At 33.8% G+C, this 14340-nt stretch overlaps 1 protein-coding gene and 1 long non-coding RNA gene across 2 annotated transcripts; one reads left to right on the top strand and one right to left on the bottom strand.

Moving 5' to 3' along the window:
• The first annotated feature begins 147 nt into the window (after positions 1-147).
• LOC149988279 (uncharacterized) lies at positions 148-2143 on the top strand. The gene is made up of 2 exons (XR_016505167.1): positions 148-288; positions 575-2143. It is a non-coding gene; the product is annotated as an uncharacterized LOC149988279 (long non-coding RNA).
• A 6547-nt stretch (positions 2144-8690) lies between these two features.
• Positions 8691-9655, bottom strand: LOC112288074 (uncharacterized). Its single transcript, XM_024531904.3, has one exon. It carries the CDS (start codon positions 9328-9330, stop codon positions 8881-8883), a length of 450 nt encoding a protein of 149 aa, XP_024387672.1. The 5' UTR covers positions 9331-9655; the 3' UTR covers positions 8691-8880.
• Positions 9656-14340: the final 4685 nt, after the last annotated feature.

Here is a 14340-nt window from a genome sequence, read left to right as displayed (position 1 = left end):
CCTGGCGAGATGCTCGCGCTCCTCTCCCCCTCATTTTCCTCCTCCTGCAGTGTTCCCTCACTCCAGGCGAGAGTCTACCACGGTGTCATCCAGCCTTCACGAAAGCAGGTCAGACTGGTCCTCCCTCCACCACGATGAAAGCAATCATTCCATGGCGATCGATCGATTATCCCACCCCAGCAAAATCAGCGCAATTCATGTGTGACCCGCTACGGTGCCTACTTCTACGATGCGCACGTGCGTACCCCCCCCTGTTGACTCACGGCCACGGCAACATCGCCCTCCCCCGTAAAATAAAATTACAACCCTACAACTCTAGTTCCTGAATTTTCTCCTCCTCCTTCTTGGACTTAACCCTATTTCTGAAATTTGCAAACATCAGCTGTTATGGCGTCGGAGACAAGTTTCTTCGGCACGGAAGGTTGGAGTATTGGATGCACGAGATCTTTGTTTTGATCTTCATTTGAATGAATCCTTAGAAGGATATCTCTCTCTCTCTCTCTCTCTCTCTCTCTGTTTGTTTGTTTTTTAATTTCTTTTATTTATTTATTTTTCGGTGGAGGAATTACTGCAGCAGGTGGCGATGGGACAGATAGGATGTCGTCTATAGATGGCGCTGCCAGGGAGGGAAGGAAGGGAACACTCCCGAAGGAGGTGAAGGCGGGAAGGAACGAAACTCCGGCGTCGGGTTCGCAACTGCAGCTGCGAGAGCGTCATCGACGATGCTCGCCCATGCCCCCAACCCAACAGAACCCTAAAACCTGGCTTCCCTCCCTCTTGCTGGAATATTTATGTATATATATATATATATATGAACATGTTTTTCTAACTCACAAAACCTCATCTTTAACCTACCACCATTCCTACATCTAATCAAATCGTCACATTTAACTTAATTCCTTAAAAATAAGCTTCTGAAATATAAATTTAGATATATATATATATATTTATTATTATTATATATTCATAAAAATAAAGCTTAAAATATTAAATATTAAAGCACACTAGTAATAGTATCTTCTAAGAAGATGATATGACAACGTTTTTTGTATTTTATCTTTTTTTCAAAACCATTTTGTTTGTGTCTACAAACAGCAAATAATTCAATGTTCCAACAAAAGTAAAATGGTTGAAAAACAAAATCACGAAGTTATATAAATATATATACTAGTGGAAATCTATGCCATTGGACACAAAAAATATTCATTGGAAATTACTATTGGGAGCTTTTGAGCTCCTGCCTAGTAATCTTGCAGTGCTACTCTCGGCAATCTACAACAATATTATGCAGATTTTAATTTCTACTTGATCAAAAGTTGAGTTATTGCTTCACTTTTGATGAGAACAATGAGATGTGCAGCCAATTAGTGATGTTTTTTTGTCTCCTTTAATTTATCCCCTAGGATGTTTTATTTAAGAGATATGAAGGAGAATGTTAAATAAACCCAAGTGTTTACTAAATTGACCTACCTATGATAAAGAATATAGTAATAATGATGAATGTGGTTGGTTTTCATTGGTTTTGGATTTAGTAGTGGAGAAATGAATCTAGAACTCATTTTTCTTTTCATATCGGTTAAAATGGGTGGGTCAATTTAGTAAAAATTTGTGTCTATTTAACATTCTCCTACTTAGAAAAAAGAAATAAATAAATATATATATATATATATATATCTACATTTTACTAAGAATATGTATGATTTTGATTTTGTTATTGACATTTTGTATATGTTGCCATTGTGAATGCAACATATTGTATCAGGAAGGAAAGAAGGAAAAGAAGAAAAAAAAAAAACAAAACAAAACAAAACACAACAAGAAGCTGTATTGTATTAAAAATGAAGAATTGTTATGGAAATGAGGATTCTAAAAGTCAAACCTTTGGAATTAATTGTTTAAGATAATTTGACTTAAAAGAATTATTGGTATAAATATATATATATATATATATATGAGTAAGATAATTAGTGAATATATCTTCGTAGTAATAATAATAATATATGTATTTATACATATATTTTGTAGTTTAATAAATTAGGGGTTTGAACATATCAATGTATTACAAGTGGAACAAAGTGACTACTAACTTGTTGAGAATCAAACAATAAATATGACAAGTTGGGTTGGTGGATGTTAGTACCAATGTTTGTATGATAAGTATGCTTGTAATCACATATTTATGAAAAAGAATGTTTTAAAATTAAAAGAACTATACTTGTTTAATTTTAAATTTTAAATTAAAAAAACAAAACAAAATAAAACAAAAAAAACAAAGCCTTTGTCACCACTTAAAATATACAATCACTTGCTTTTGCAATTATACATGATTACTTTTGTTTACAACAAGATAAAAGCATACATATACATAAAATTCCATGTTAAAAATAATAAAATGGTCAATGTGGTTATAAACGCAAATATTTTAAAAATAGATACTTGTTATTTAAAATTGACAATATGGCTTTGACTTACTTGATTAATTAATCCCAAATATTTGAAAAATCAATTATTATACAATGATATTTTATTTATTGAAAATTATGCAAAAAATGATTTTCAACCATCCTTATATATCTTATATGTGTATATATGTAAATATAAACATGTTACAAAAAAAGAATCAAATAAAAAAAAATATGAAAGCAAGAAATTATAATTTCAGATTGACATTTATAAAATGATATTTTAAAATTTAGATGCTCCTCAAAAAGAGTGGTCATTATGTAGTACATGGATTAAAACATTATCTATATATATGGAAGAATATTAACTAAATTCATAATTTACTATATTTACCTATCCATCATAAAAAACATATATATATATATATATATAGATAATTAAAAGAACTATACTTGTTCCTATATATATATATATATATATATAAGAAGTTGTTAAAGCCACACCCCCAAAACCATATAATGAGAATAGAGGAGAAGGGATGGTGATAGTGAACATGGTGTGGAGGTTGGGAATAGGGGATAAAGGACATGGAACAATGAACGAAGATGGAGAGAATCGATCATGAGATAGTAATATGGGGTGTGGCTTTAACAACCGCCTATAATTATATATATTTATATCTGAGTCTATTTAATATTCTCCTAAAGAAATGAATAATTATATATATATAGATTAAAAGTATTAGTTATTCCAATATATATATATATATATATATTTATTTATATATTAAATCTTATTATGTATCTTTAACTATCATATTTTTTTTGATGTCATATTTGAAGGGGTGTATCTATGAAGAAATGTTGTTTAAAATACTTGAAATTTGTAAAAAAGTTGAATATTTTGGGATATAGAAAAATTTAAGAATTAAACTTATACAACCAATCAAATCTTATATGGATATTTGGAACTTATTGCTAATATGTAATAGTTAAATTGGACATGTTATATTTTTCTAAGAGATTTTCTTGTAATAATAATAATAATAATGTATCTTCATTAATTACTAATTATTTTTAGTAATTATCTATATTTTATATTTTTAATTAAAATATGGTTACTATTACTAATTTGGTATATTTTACACTTAATAAGTAAAAAACTTCACAACAAGAAATTTTATAAATACAAATTTTATTTTTTCAAAGTAAATTTTAATTAAAAATTATTATTCTTACACATTATTAATGTTTTGGTTAGTATTTGGGATTTTTTTTAGTTAACAAATAAATCTTTAGCTAAATATCAAACAATTTATATCTAAATTTAATCATGAAACCGAATTATAATTTTAATATTTTATAATTTTTAGAATTAGATTTTTTATTATATTCTATTTTTTAATACATATATTATATCTTAATATATATATATATATATATTTTTTTTTTTCTATATTTAATAAAAAATAACATATCATTTAATTCAATGATGGGACAAGTCCAATTGAAACATTTGATACATCAACATAGTTATAATATTAAAAGGTGTGAATGAAAAGTATTTCAAATCCAGCTAATGTATCACAAAATTATATATATATACATATATATATATGTGTGTGTGTGTGTGTGTGTGTGTAATAAAATTTTAATGCAAGGATATTGATACCTAAGTGAATAACTAAAAAGAGTATATTTTAAAATAATTTTAAATTATATATAACAACTTACAATATTTGCTTGAAATGGATTGGAAATTAGTAACATAATACAGTTTCTTTCTATTAGATAGTAAGTAAAAAAATCTAAACTTCAAAAAATAATTTATATTTTAAATTCTTATGAATCAATTTATCTTGCTGAACTCAAATTCTAATACTTTTGTAAAGGAGTACAAACTAATTTTACAATTAAATAAAACAGTTCAATAAATTGAGACAATGTTTATGAATCAGGAGCTGAAATTTAGTGAGTTCAATCAAAATATGTCTGAAGTTTATAATCAAGACGAAAATCATATTTGAAGATATATAAAAAAGAAAAAAAGAAAAACTAAATCTACAGATTGATATTAAATTCTAAACTTCTCTGGTCTTTTTTTTAATTGATCCGCTGACATTAGATGAGGCCATAGGAGTGGAAGATGCAAGCAAGTAGTTGAATGTCATGGAAAAGTATGAGTTAAGAATTGGGTTATTCCTTTCTAAGAACACATGTACCTGATTCCCTTAATGACCCGGAATAAGGTTCTGATATGCAACACAATTCTGTTAATAAACCTCTCGCTTCTATTCAAACTGTCAATCAAAGACATTATTATAGCTACAAAATTGTTTCATAATAAGTAACTCCTGCACGAAACTGCCATGCATGGAAGCAGGAAGTTAAACAAAAAAATTCTCAAAAGAGCATCACCCAGTAATCTTCCTGGTACAGGCTTAATATTTCGCATCACGGTGGTCTCGTTCACAACTCTAGCAACACTGTTTTTTACAAGCAGGGGAGATCAATTCAACCTGTACTTGGGCAAGTATTCCACATAAATGAATGAACTTTACGTACCCAATGATCACGTGTAATAAAGTCAGGAAATCAAAATATCACGTATTCACTGTCCGTAATGCCAGAAGTCGTCTGGAGCAACTCAAGAGAATCTTCCGACTGAGACAAAGTTGCAGCGTATCTACGTTGTCGGGGAAATTGTTCATGCACCCATGCTACCTGAAATAATGCGAATGTAAACAGCCTCCATCTGGAGACAGACTCGTGTTTGAGTTCCTCACTCAAGTGCAAGTTTACGGCTACTTTTTTATTTTTAAATTATGTATATATATATATATATATATATATATATATATATATTTCCTGGAAACATTCAGCTGAAATTTCCATAGAACACATGGACGTCAATCCCATTTTTTTTTACTATTGAAGTGGCCGTAAATTGCAGAATTTTTGGAACTTTCTACTTTACCTAAACCTAGGATTTCTGCTGCAAAATCTGATCTTGTTTTCACAAGATTGACTCCACAAACTGCATGAGGAACATCTTTATAAGTAACAACATGGTATGATGGGATAGGAATTCACTGCAAGTGAGGGAGGTGGAATGGAAAAGGAAACGTACATAGAGTATCTGTCTGATGAATGCGTATTTTGGAAGATTTTGAAACATGCATAAATATATTGTCGCTCATAGAACCCAAGTAATTTAGATGTTGTGCATATTTCATGCTTTCTCTCAAGTCGCTGATTAGCATTTCAAGGCCAACGTGTAACAACTATGAATAGTTAAGGGGATCAACGTCAACGAAAGTATCTGTGGAAATTGTAATCTGTTATGTTGTTGATGGCAATTATAACGAATAGTAAAGCAGATCATTGTGGCAATCATAGCGGATTACAATGTCTTCGAATATTTGGGTAAGCATACAACCGTGAAAATATCTAAACCAGCACTACAACCCCCCTTCAGCATTATTGTCACTACCAGTAGCGAAGTTCACATGCACCCAAAATTGAAAATTTGAATTTTTGTATAGAAAAACTCTTATCAACATTTGAGAGAACCGCTGTATATGAGTTTCCAGGAGGTGGTGGTTGTGCATCATATGATACCACAATAGTTGAAGTTGGCAGCATTGAACTGTCACCCTCAGCTCGCAATCTTTACAACCATCCCTCCATTTCCAAAAACCACGCATCAACATTGCTCGATTTATTTCCAGTCTTCACTAGTATTCAAGCAGACAATAAACACCTTAGCACGAAGTGCATAATGAATGGACTTCACCTACGAAGAAATTTGAATTCTTAGTATCAGAAATGAGCAGGATGAGTTTTTCACCGCGAGGCACTCCGCAGCAACTGGAAAAAACCCGTTTTAAAATAATGATGAGAAACCCTAGATTTTAAACCTTGAGAAGACAATATATCATCAGTATTTGAGGGGTCCGTATCAGGAACAGCAGGAGGTACGTAATGCCATACAACCTCTGGGTTGATGTTCATGTTACACAAACCCTCCAGTGGTTGTAATGACAGACGTATCCGCTGCATCATTGGTGATAACTTGTTGAAATATGCTGTACACATTGTCGTTTTCGCATGCAAAATAAACTAGAAACTGCAGGATGATAATTACAACCATTATTGCTCTTTTTGCGAAAAAGCAGGGTTCATCTTGCTAGAAAAACTGCTCCGTGATACGCTGTGTTCACGTCATTAGACTTGACCAAAGTCACACCAGCCAGCAAGCCAACCAATCATCAGCTATCACATATGAAATAACCCCGCTCACGAATCACGGCTGACTTACGATAACTCTGAAAGTAGAGTTGTAGAAAAGTCTATATCCACCACTGTTACCTTTGCCTTATTTGGCAAGCTAAGTAAGAACTAGCTACATATTCTCCAATGCCGCATTATCATATACAAAAAATGAATGTAGCAACCTAAAATTTGTAATCAAAAATTTGAGATGTAAAGAATGATTACATAAGTCGATACTGCGAGAGAAACGTACAATTAAAATTAGAAAGTTATACATGAACAACCAAACCGTAAGTTCGCGACTGCCAAAAGGATCAATGCACAAAGGAAACTTGACCTTCAGCCTCAAGAATATGTATATTAGACGGAAGACACAGCTTAGATGATTAAAATCGCAGTTACAACTAAACAACCTTAAACAGGACAAAAGTTTTAATCAGCATGGACGTCAAATATATTCTGCATAAGTTATTATGCCAGGGCTGCGAGAGGTTTCGCCACATCCTCATCCGATTCGTAGCCTTCTCCAGCAGACTCGTGTGGTCTCTGAAGAAGAAGTAAGAGAAGGCCTCACAGTAGGTCCTTATTCCGCACGAACTCTGCAATAACAACAAATGTCCCGAGGTTTATCCGACAAAAGCTAAACTACAATGCCATCCTGAACTTCCATCTCACAAAACACATCCACCACTACTGCCGCATCAGCAACCACCATCATCAGCAATGTCATGAAAGCGCACTCAACTCCTGTTAAACAACTCGCCGCTTTCGACCACCCCTCATCTCTTCATGCTTTCCGACGAGCATCAATTCTGAGGGTGCCACCACCTCCACTACCTCGTTCTCATTTGAATGATACATACAAACTGAACTCAAAAGCCCTCAAAACCGCAACACTTTCTCACCAACGACTCTGGAGAAAGAAAACCCACGTAAAAGCTTGAATGCTCTACCTGATGCCAAATTGTAGAACGGACAAGAATTACCACCATACTGTCAATCGATCAATCTCACCTGCATGTCGAGAGAATTCGCACAATGTTGTGGACGAAAGTTGAATTCATGAGTTAAATTTGCTTAATCACAAACCTACTGATGAATCTAGTAGGAAAATGCAACGCAGAGTACGAAAACCAGTCTCACCAGCCACACTACCCCTTTCACCCTGCAGATGCTGCATTGAGGAATCCGGAGACGTGGAATATGGAATTACTTCTACACATGTGCGAGTATTCCCATCTAGATGTCCAAATCGCGGGAAAAGCTAGGTTACGATCGATAGTGGTGATCTTCGTAACTGAGCCTCCAAAGTTGGATCATTGACATAGGCGCGAAGTCGTTTTTCGTGGCTTGGCCCTTCATAACCCCCACCACCACTACCACAAGTGTTTTCGTCCGTTATTTTATTGGGATTGATACCGAAGACACCGTTTCTGGGGTCAGAGCCTTGCTCTCATCAATCTTTTCATCAATTCTCGTTTAATTGCCGAACAAGGTGCTTCAATTCAGCCACACCCAACCAAACCGTGGTGCTGAACTTACCACATACAAAAAATTTGCTGCCAACCCTTGACGCAATCTGTCTCTTAGACACGACATGTGCTTCACAGGAATTAACCAGCAAAAGGACGATCAGATGCTCCATGACGTTCTCGGGCTCACAGAAAGACGACTGACATAATCAAATGAAACACTACAATCGATAGCAATTCAGCTCCATTACTACGAATCGGGTGGGATGAATACACGGGAAATCCTGGAGAAACTGACACGAGTTTATCTTTAGAGATTGGGGTTGCTGAAGATGACAGGGTCCTGCAAAGCAACTAATTGCAAGCCTCAGGATGGTCAAAGCTAGAGCAATCTAGAAGGTTGATTAATGCAAAATTGTCACCATGACAAAGAATGTTTTACCTCGCCAGCAACAGACCTTAAAGACTGTGGAAACAGATGGTGAGAATCGATCAGAACAAAGTCAAGACAGAAGAGTACGATAAGACCCAGACGATGATGTGAATCGAAAATTGCACAGTAATTTTAATTGAATCCCGCTGGGTTGCCACAATTGATGAATTGGACTCACAATCTACAAGCGACTAGCTATCGAAGTCGGAGCGGAATCCAGCCCTAGTGCGAGAGGAAAAAATGCAACCGAGCAATAGCATCTATCCTACACGTGAACACCTCAACTCGCTCAATCCGCTTATGCCAGTGCCTGCTCCTGGTGACTGACGATAATACAGTCGCTAGTGGGGTAGGCCACGCACGTCAAAACATACCCAGCACCCACTTGAGAATCATCCAAGAAGCTCTGTTCGGACTGGTCCACGGACCCCTGCTGGAGGAGACCAGCACACGACGAGCACGCTCCAGAGCGGCAAGAGCAAGGCAAGGTAATTCCCAGCTCCTCAGCGGCGTCCAAAATATACTCATCGTCGGGGCACTCGAAGCTAGAAACCTCTCCGGTCTCGCCGTTCTTGATGGTAACTTGGTAGGAAGCCATGCAGGTGACGCGACCCATGCTCTGGGTCTTCAATCCAAAGGCCTTCGCGATGGATACCGACGAAGAGCGCACGGCAGTGACCCTGCAAGTGGGTACAAAAGTAGCAACGGAGGCGAGCGTGGACATAGTGCCAGCGACGGCGGCGGCCATGACTGCGGGAGCTGCGCAAGCTGGGGACAGTGAAGTAAAACAGCAGAGACAAGTCCCGCGAGGAGGATGGAAAGTGCGAGAGAGAAAAAGAGAGCTTAGTGGAGTGTGGGCATACGACGGCACAGGCACAAAGGAAAAGCAACAAGGGAGGAGAAAGTGGACACAAACACAAACACACTACACACACTACTCACACAACCAATGGCATCTGCCAAGGCCTCATCTACAAATCCATTGCCATGTGTAACAAATAGCTCCCCCCGCCCTCCCAAGTGCCCTGCCCTGCCATGCCACTTCACCCCCCAACTCCTCCGTTTAAGGGAGCTTAGCGATGCTGCCCTTAAGCGCTGTCAATGACCCTTCCTCTTAAACCCCATCCGCTTCCGCCGCCGCTGGCGTGTCGAAACAGACGCTGAGCTGCCGCTGACTCCCGCCCTGCCGCGGCATGCCTCATTCCATGTCCTCGCCAACGTCCTATTTTATCTTCACGTGTGCAAGTATCTCAGTCCGACGTGGCTTTCGTTTCTCCCGTTTTGTGTCTCAGGAGAAGAATGGGATTAAGCAACGTTTGTTTGTTGGTTTTGCGCATCGTGGAATGTTGAGTTCTCTCTCTGTGAGTTCTCTCTTTCTCTTGAGCGGTTGATTTTTTTTTTTTTTTTTTTTTTTTTCTCTTTTTTGTGAGTGAGACTTATTTGGTGTGTGCATGTGTATTAATTGGGTTTTTAGGGTTGAGTAGATAAAGTGTGGCTTATGACGAGTATTTGTGATCTTTTGGAACTTTATGGTATGTCATTTACAATTTACCTTTTTTTAGATTTTTTTAGTTTTTTTAGTTTTTTTATTTATTTGTTATAAAAAAGCCTATAAAAACATTCAATGAGAGTGTTAAATTAAGTTATAGTTGTAGTTGATAACTTGCTTTTCTTCATTGTGATTCTATACTTCATTTTTGAAAAAATAAGGATAAGCAAACAATTGTAGTTTGTTTTCATGAATTGTATTAATATTGTATTTCAGATCAATCATGATACACACACACACACACACACACACACACATATATATATATATATATATATATGTAATTCAAGTCATATTTTATTTTGAAATTATACTAACAAAAATTATGTTTTTTTTAATTTTTTTTAAAGAGAGTAAAATAAACATAAAACAGCTATAGATGAAAACAACTTGTGTTTATTTTTATCAACCAGTTCTTTTCGTCAAAATTACTCAATATAAAATTCAAGTTGAGGGTAGTAGAATGTCTGCAAGGCATACATGGCATGTTACACAGAAAATTATAAAATGCTATATTTTTTCTTTTAATATTTTCTTTCCAATTTATTCTACACCAAGATCATTAATCTGAAATCTAATTGCCAAGAAATTTGAGCATTGGAACGTAATTTATTATTATTATTCTAATAAATCATGCAAACATGGAAACTAATTTTTTGAAATACATACAATTTTTAGTATTCTATTTCTTGTTTCAATAATTTTCATTATTTAATATAGAGAAACAAATCATAAATTAAGTCTGGAGTGAAGAGTGTGTGAGAGAGCAGGGAAAAATATTTAAAAATTAAAAATTAAAATCAAACAGAAATTTAATCATTGTCAAACACATTGTTTTAGAATGGCTGAACATTTCATCTAATATCCACTTTCAAAAAAAAAAGAGATACACATAATTTAAGACTCACTTAATTTATAATCAAATAAATTATATTATGCAATTCTTATAAAAAATTAAAAGATTTGAATAGTAAAGTTTTCAAAATTAATATGTGTTCTTTTGATTGCATATTCAACAACCTTGCATTTTTCAAGTTGTTATATTAATGTAGCATGATTAAATTTTATGTTAACATTGTTTTTTTTTATTTTGGAAGCATAATTCCTATTTAATTAGTATATTTGGATGAAATTCATAAAACATAATATGGCTTTAAGCTATGAACACTGTCAGTTAGATCATCACAAAATGACAAAAAGAAGTAAGTTTTATCTAAGAAAATAGATCAATAATAATACTACACACCCCCCAAAAAAATTCAATGGTATTGGTTACTGTCTTTTTAAATGTACTAGCAATATCTCCGAAAAATAATCGTTGATTGTATTGTTATTTTAAATAAATTTTTGACATTATAAACTTCGCATTTATAAGTTTTCTGTTTGTTTTTCTTTTTCTTTTTCAGGTGAATATAATATAAATTAAAAAAGAGTAAGTAAAGATTAAATTTGTTATCAATCAAAAAAAAGTCATGATCTTAGTAAGTAAAGAAGTAGCTATTAATAGAATACAAATAAATTTTTTATTTCATATTTATTTTAAAATAATTTTCTATAAAAAAAAAACATGTTAATGTGTATCAAAGTTTATTTTTCAAAAATAAACTATAGAAATCAATAGTTGTATACTACCAATTCTTTATGTAAGAACTTATTCAAGTCAAAAGATATTCTTTCTTTTGTCTTCACATATGTTTTTAGTGTTAGTTCAACAATAACAACTAGAAAATCGTATGTGAAATCTTTTTAAAATATTTACAAATTTCTATAATTGTATTATCTATTTTGAAAAACTCATTTAGTTTCTTTTTATTAATTGTAGTTGTAAATATATTGCTTAAAGTTTGCATTGAAAAATGAGAATTAAAATTAAAATTAATTATGTTATTATCTTATTATTTAAAATTACAAATTAATATATTTTTTTATTATTAAAATATTTCATAATAATAAAAAATACCTGAAAATGGTTTCGAAGTACAATTATCAGAATATGATATTTGATTTTTCAACGTTACTCACATGTTCTTGTACAACTTCTTTTAATGATTGTATTAAAATAAAATTTATTTAAATATAAAAATATGATATTTTAAAAAGATAATGAAATCTCTAAATTTTAGTTTCAGTTAATTATTTTTTAAATTATTTCTTCAGTTAATTTTTTATTATTATTTACAAAATGGTCTGGTTACTAAACAAATATTTGAAGAATAAGATTAATTACAGTGAAATAATTGTGATATATATATATATATATATATATATATATAGAATTATCTTCAGATTTATGGTAAAATTTTAAACGTTTTAAGTACATTATTATGCTTTATATTTGTTTGTTTGTTTGTTTGTTTGTTTTTTTTTGTTTTGTTTTTTTGTTTTTTTTGTTTTTTTGTTTTTTTTTGTCATCATGTAATTTAATTAGACATTCACTAATACACAATGTTTAACGGTTTTAGTACTGTTTTGATTTGTTTTGGTTTTTTTTATATTTGTAAATTTTATCTATAAGCTATAAATTAGGATTGTAGTTTTATTTTATATTCTAATGGTTTTATTATTTTATTGACAGATATGAGTCTAAATCTCTAAATTTTAGCTTTTAATCACTCTTTGATAAAATCATGGAATATAATTGGTGAAAATATATTAATAACTTCTGTAATTTATCTTGGTTGCAAATTATCTTAATTAACTTTTTAAAAGTTAAAATTTAATATATATATATATATATATATATATATATTCATTAAAAACTTCCAACATAAAACTTCCAACATAATTGTTATCCTTCATTTTAACATTTTTGAAACCCTTTGAAAGCTAAGAAGAAAACAATATTCATATTTTTCAATGTGTATGTAAGTTTTTCTGATTTTGATTTTGATTTTTTTTTTCAGATTCTTCTATGTTCACATTTAAGGTAGAATGCTTCACAGCCTAACAGAGAAAAGTCACAATATTCATAAAAAATGTGTACATGTAACGACTAGATACAAGACGTAGAATTGCCAAAGAGAGCAACACAAGGAATCGCAGAGGGGAACAAGTTAATAGTTAAATGCAGTAAACCTGGAAGTTGTAATAGCGGGAGTGGTGAAGCAGAGGGTGAAGGACTTGCAATTGGGAAACCAAACCCACAAATGGATGGTTTGTGGCCCAGTAGTCAGTGAGATGATAACCCACATAGCAAATACACTCGGAAAAAAACGACAATGAATATGTAAAAGTAAAAGAAAACGAAAACGAAAGAAAGGAAAGGTCATGGCTGCACAGAGAGTGCCACGAGAGTCGTCGTCGCCGTCGTGGTTGTGGTGGTTCCTGAGCTGTGACGGCGATCGATGCGATCTGCGCGCGGCATTGCGAGCGGTTGTTGGGCGGATCAGTGCGTGGGAGGTGGAAGCAGTGCGCGGCGTGCGAGCGGGTATGGGCCCACATTCGTGACATTGTGACTAACTTCATCGCTATTTGACCGAGAACAAGTTGATTTCAATGCAGCTCTTGCTCTTTATCTCGCTTTCCGAATCGGATCTTCGACTGCGTGGCATGGTGCGAGATATCGCTCGGGAGAGAGGAAGATTGAGAGAGATAGAGAGAGAGAGAGAGAGAGAGAGAGAGAGAGACTGTGAGAGTGAGAGAGAGGCTGGTTGGTTGGTTGGTGGGCTGAGGGAAGGGCAGCGGCTGGGCTGTTGTGGGTTTTTGACTTTTGCCCTTAAAAACAACGCTTGTTTGTTGGGTGCGTGGGCACCTGCACACACTTGCTTTGAGTGGCTCCAAAAGTTTGTAATGGGGCTTTTGTAACTTTTGGGTCCTTTTTTGAGGTGGATGTGGCGCAACCCAGTCGTTCATTCGTTTACTTATTCCTTATTTATTTTTTTGGGAGAGGGGGACGTGGATGAAGAGATATTTTTGTGACGTCACTGAGACAATCATTTAAGTGATTTATTTTCCATATGACACATCACCGATGGATTCTTGGGGATTTTGTTGGGGTTTTGTTATTCTCCAATTTTAAACACGGTGTCCGATTTTCAAGACACATGGATAAAGGTACAATTAGTTCATGCCATGCCACAACTTCCAAATTTGGCAAACTGGAAGTATGCTCGACAGCGTGTGGCAGAGATCGGCCACCCTTGGCATGAAATTGAAGCCAAAACGAAATGAAACGAGAGAGGAGGGAATGGACGCAGCAGAAGAAGAAGC

This window comes from Physcomitrium patens, chromosome 10 (assembly GCF_059467195.1).
Source record: "Physcomitrium patens ecotype Gransden chromosome 10, ASM5946719v1, whole genome shotgun sequence".
NCBI lineage: Eukaryota > Viridiplantae > Streptophyta > Bryopsida > Funariales > Funariaceae > Physcomitrium > Physcomitrium patens.
This window is presented reverse-complemented; position numbering and strand designations above follow the sequence as displayed.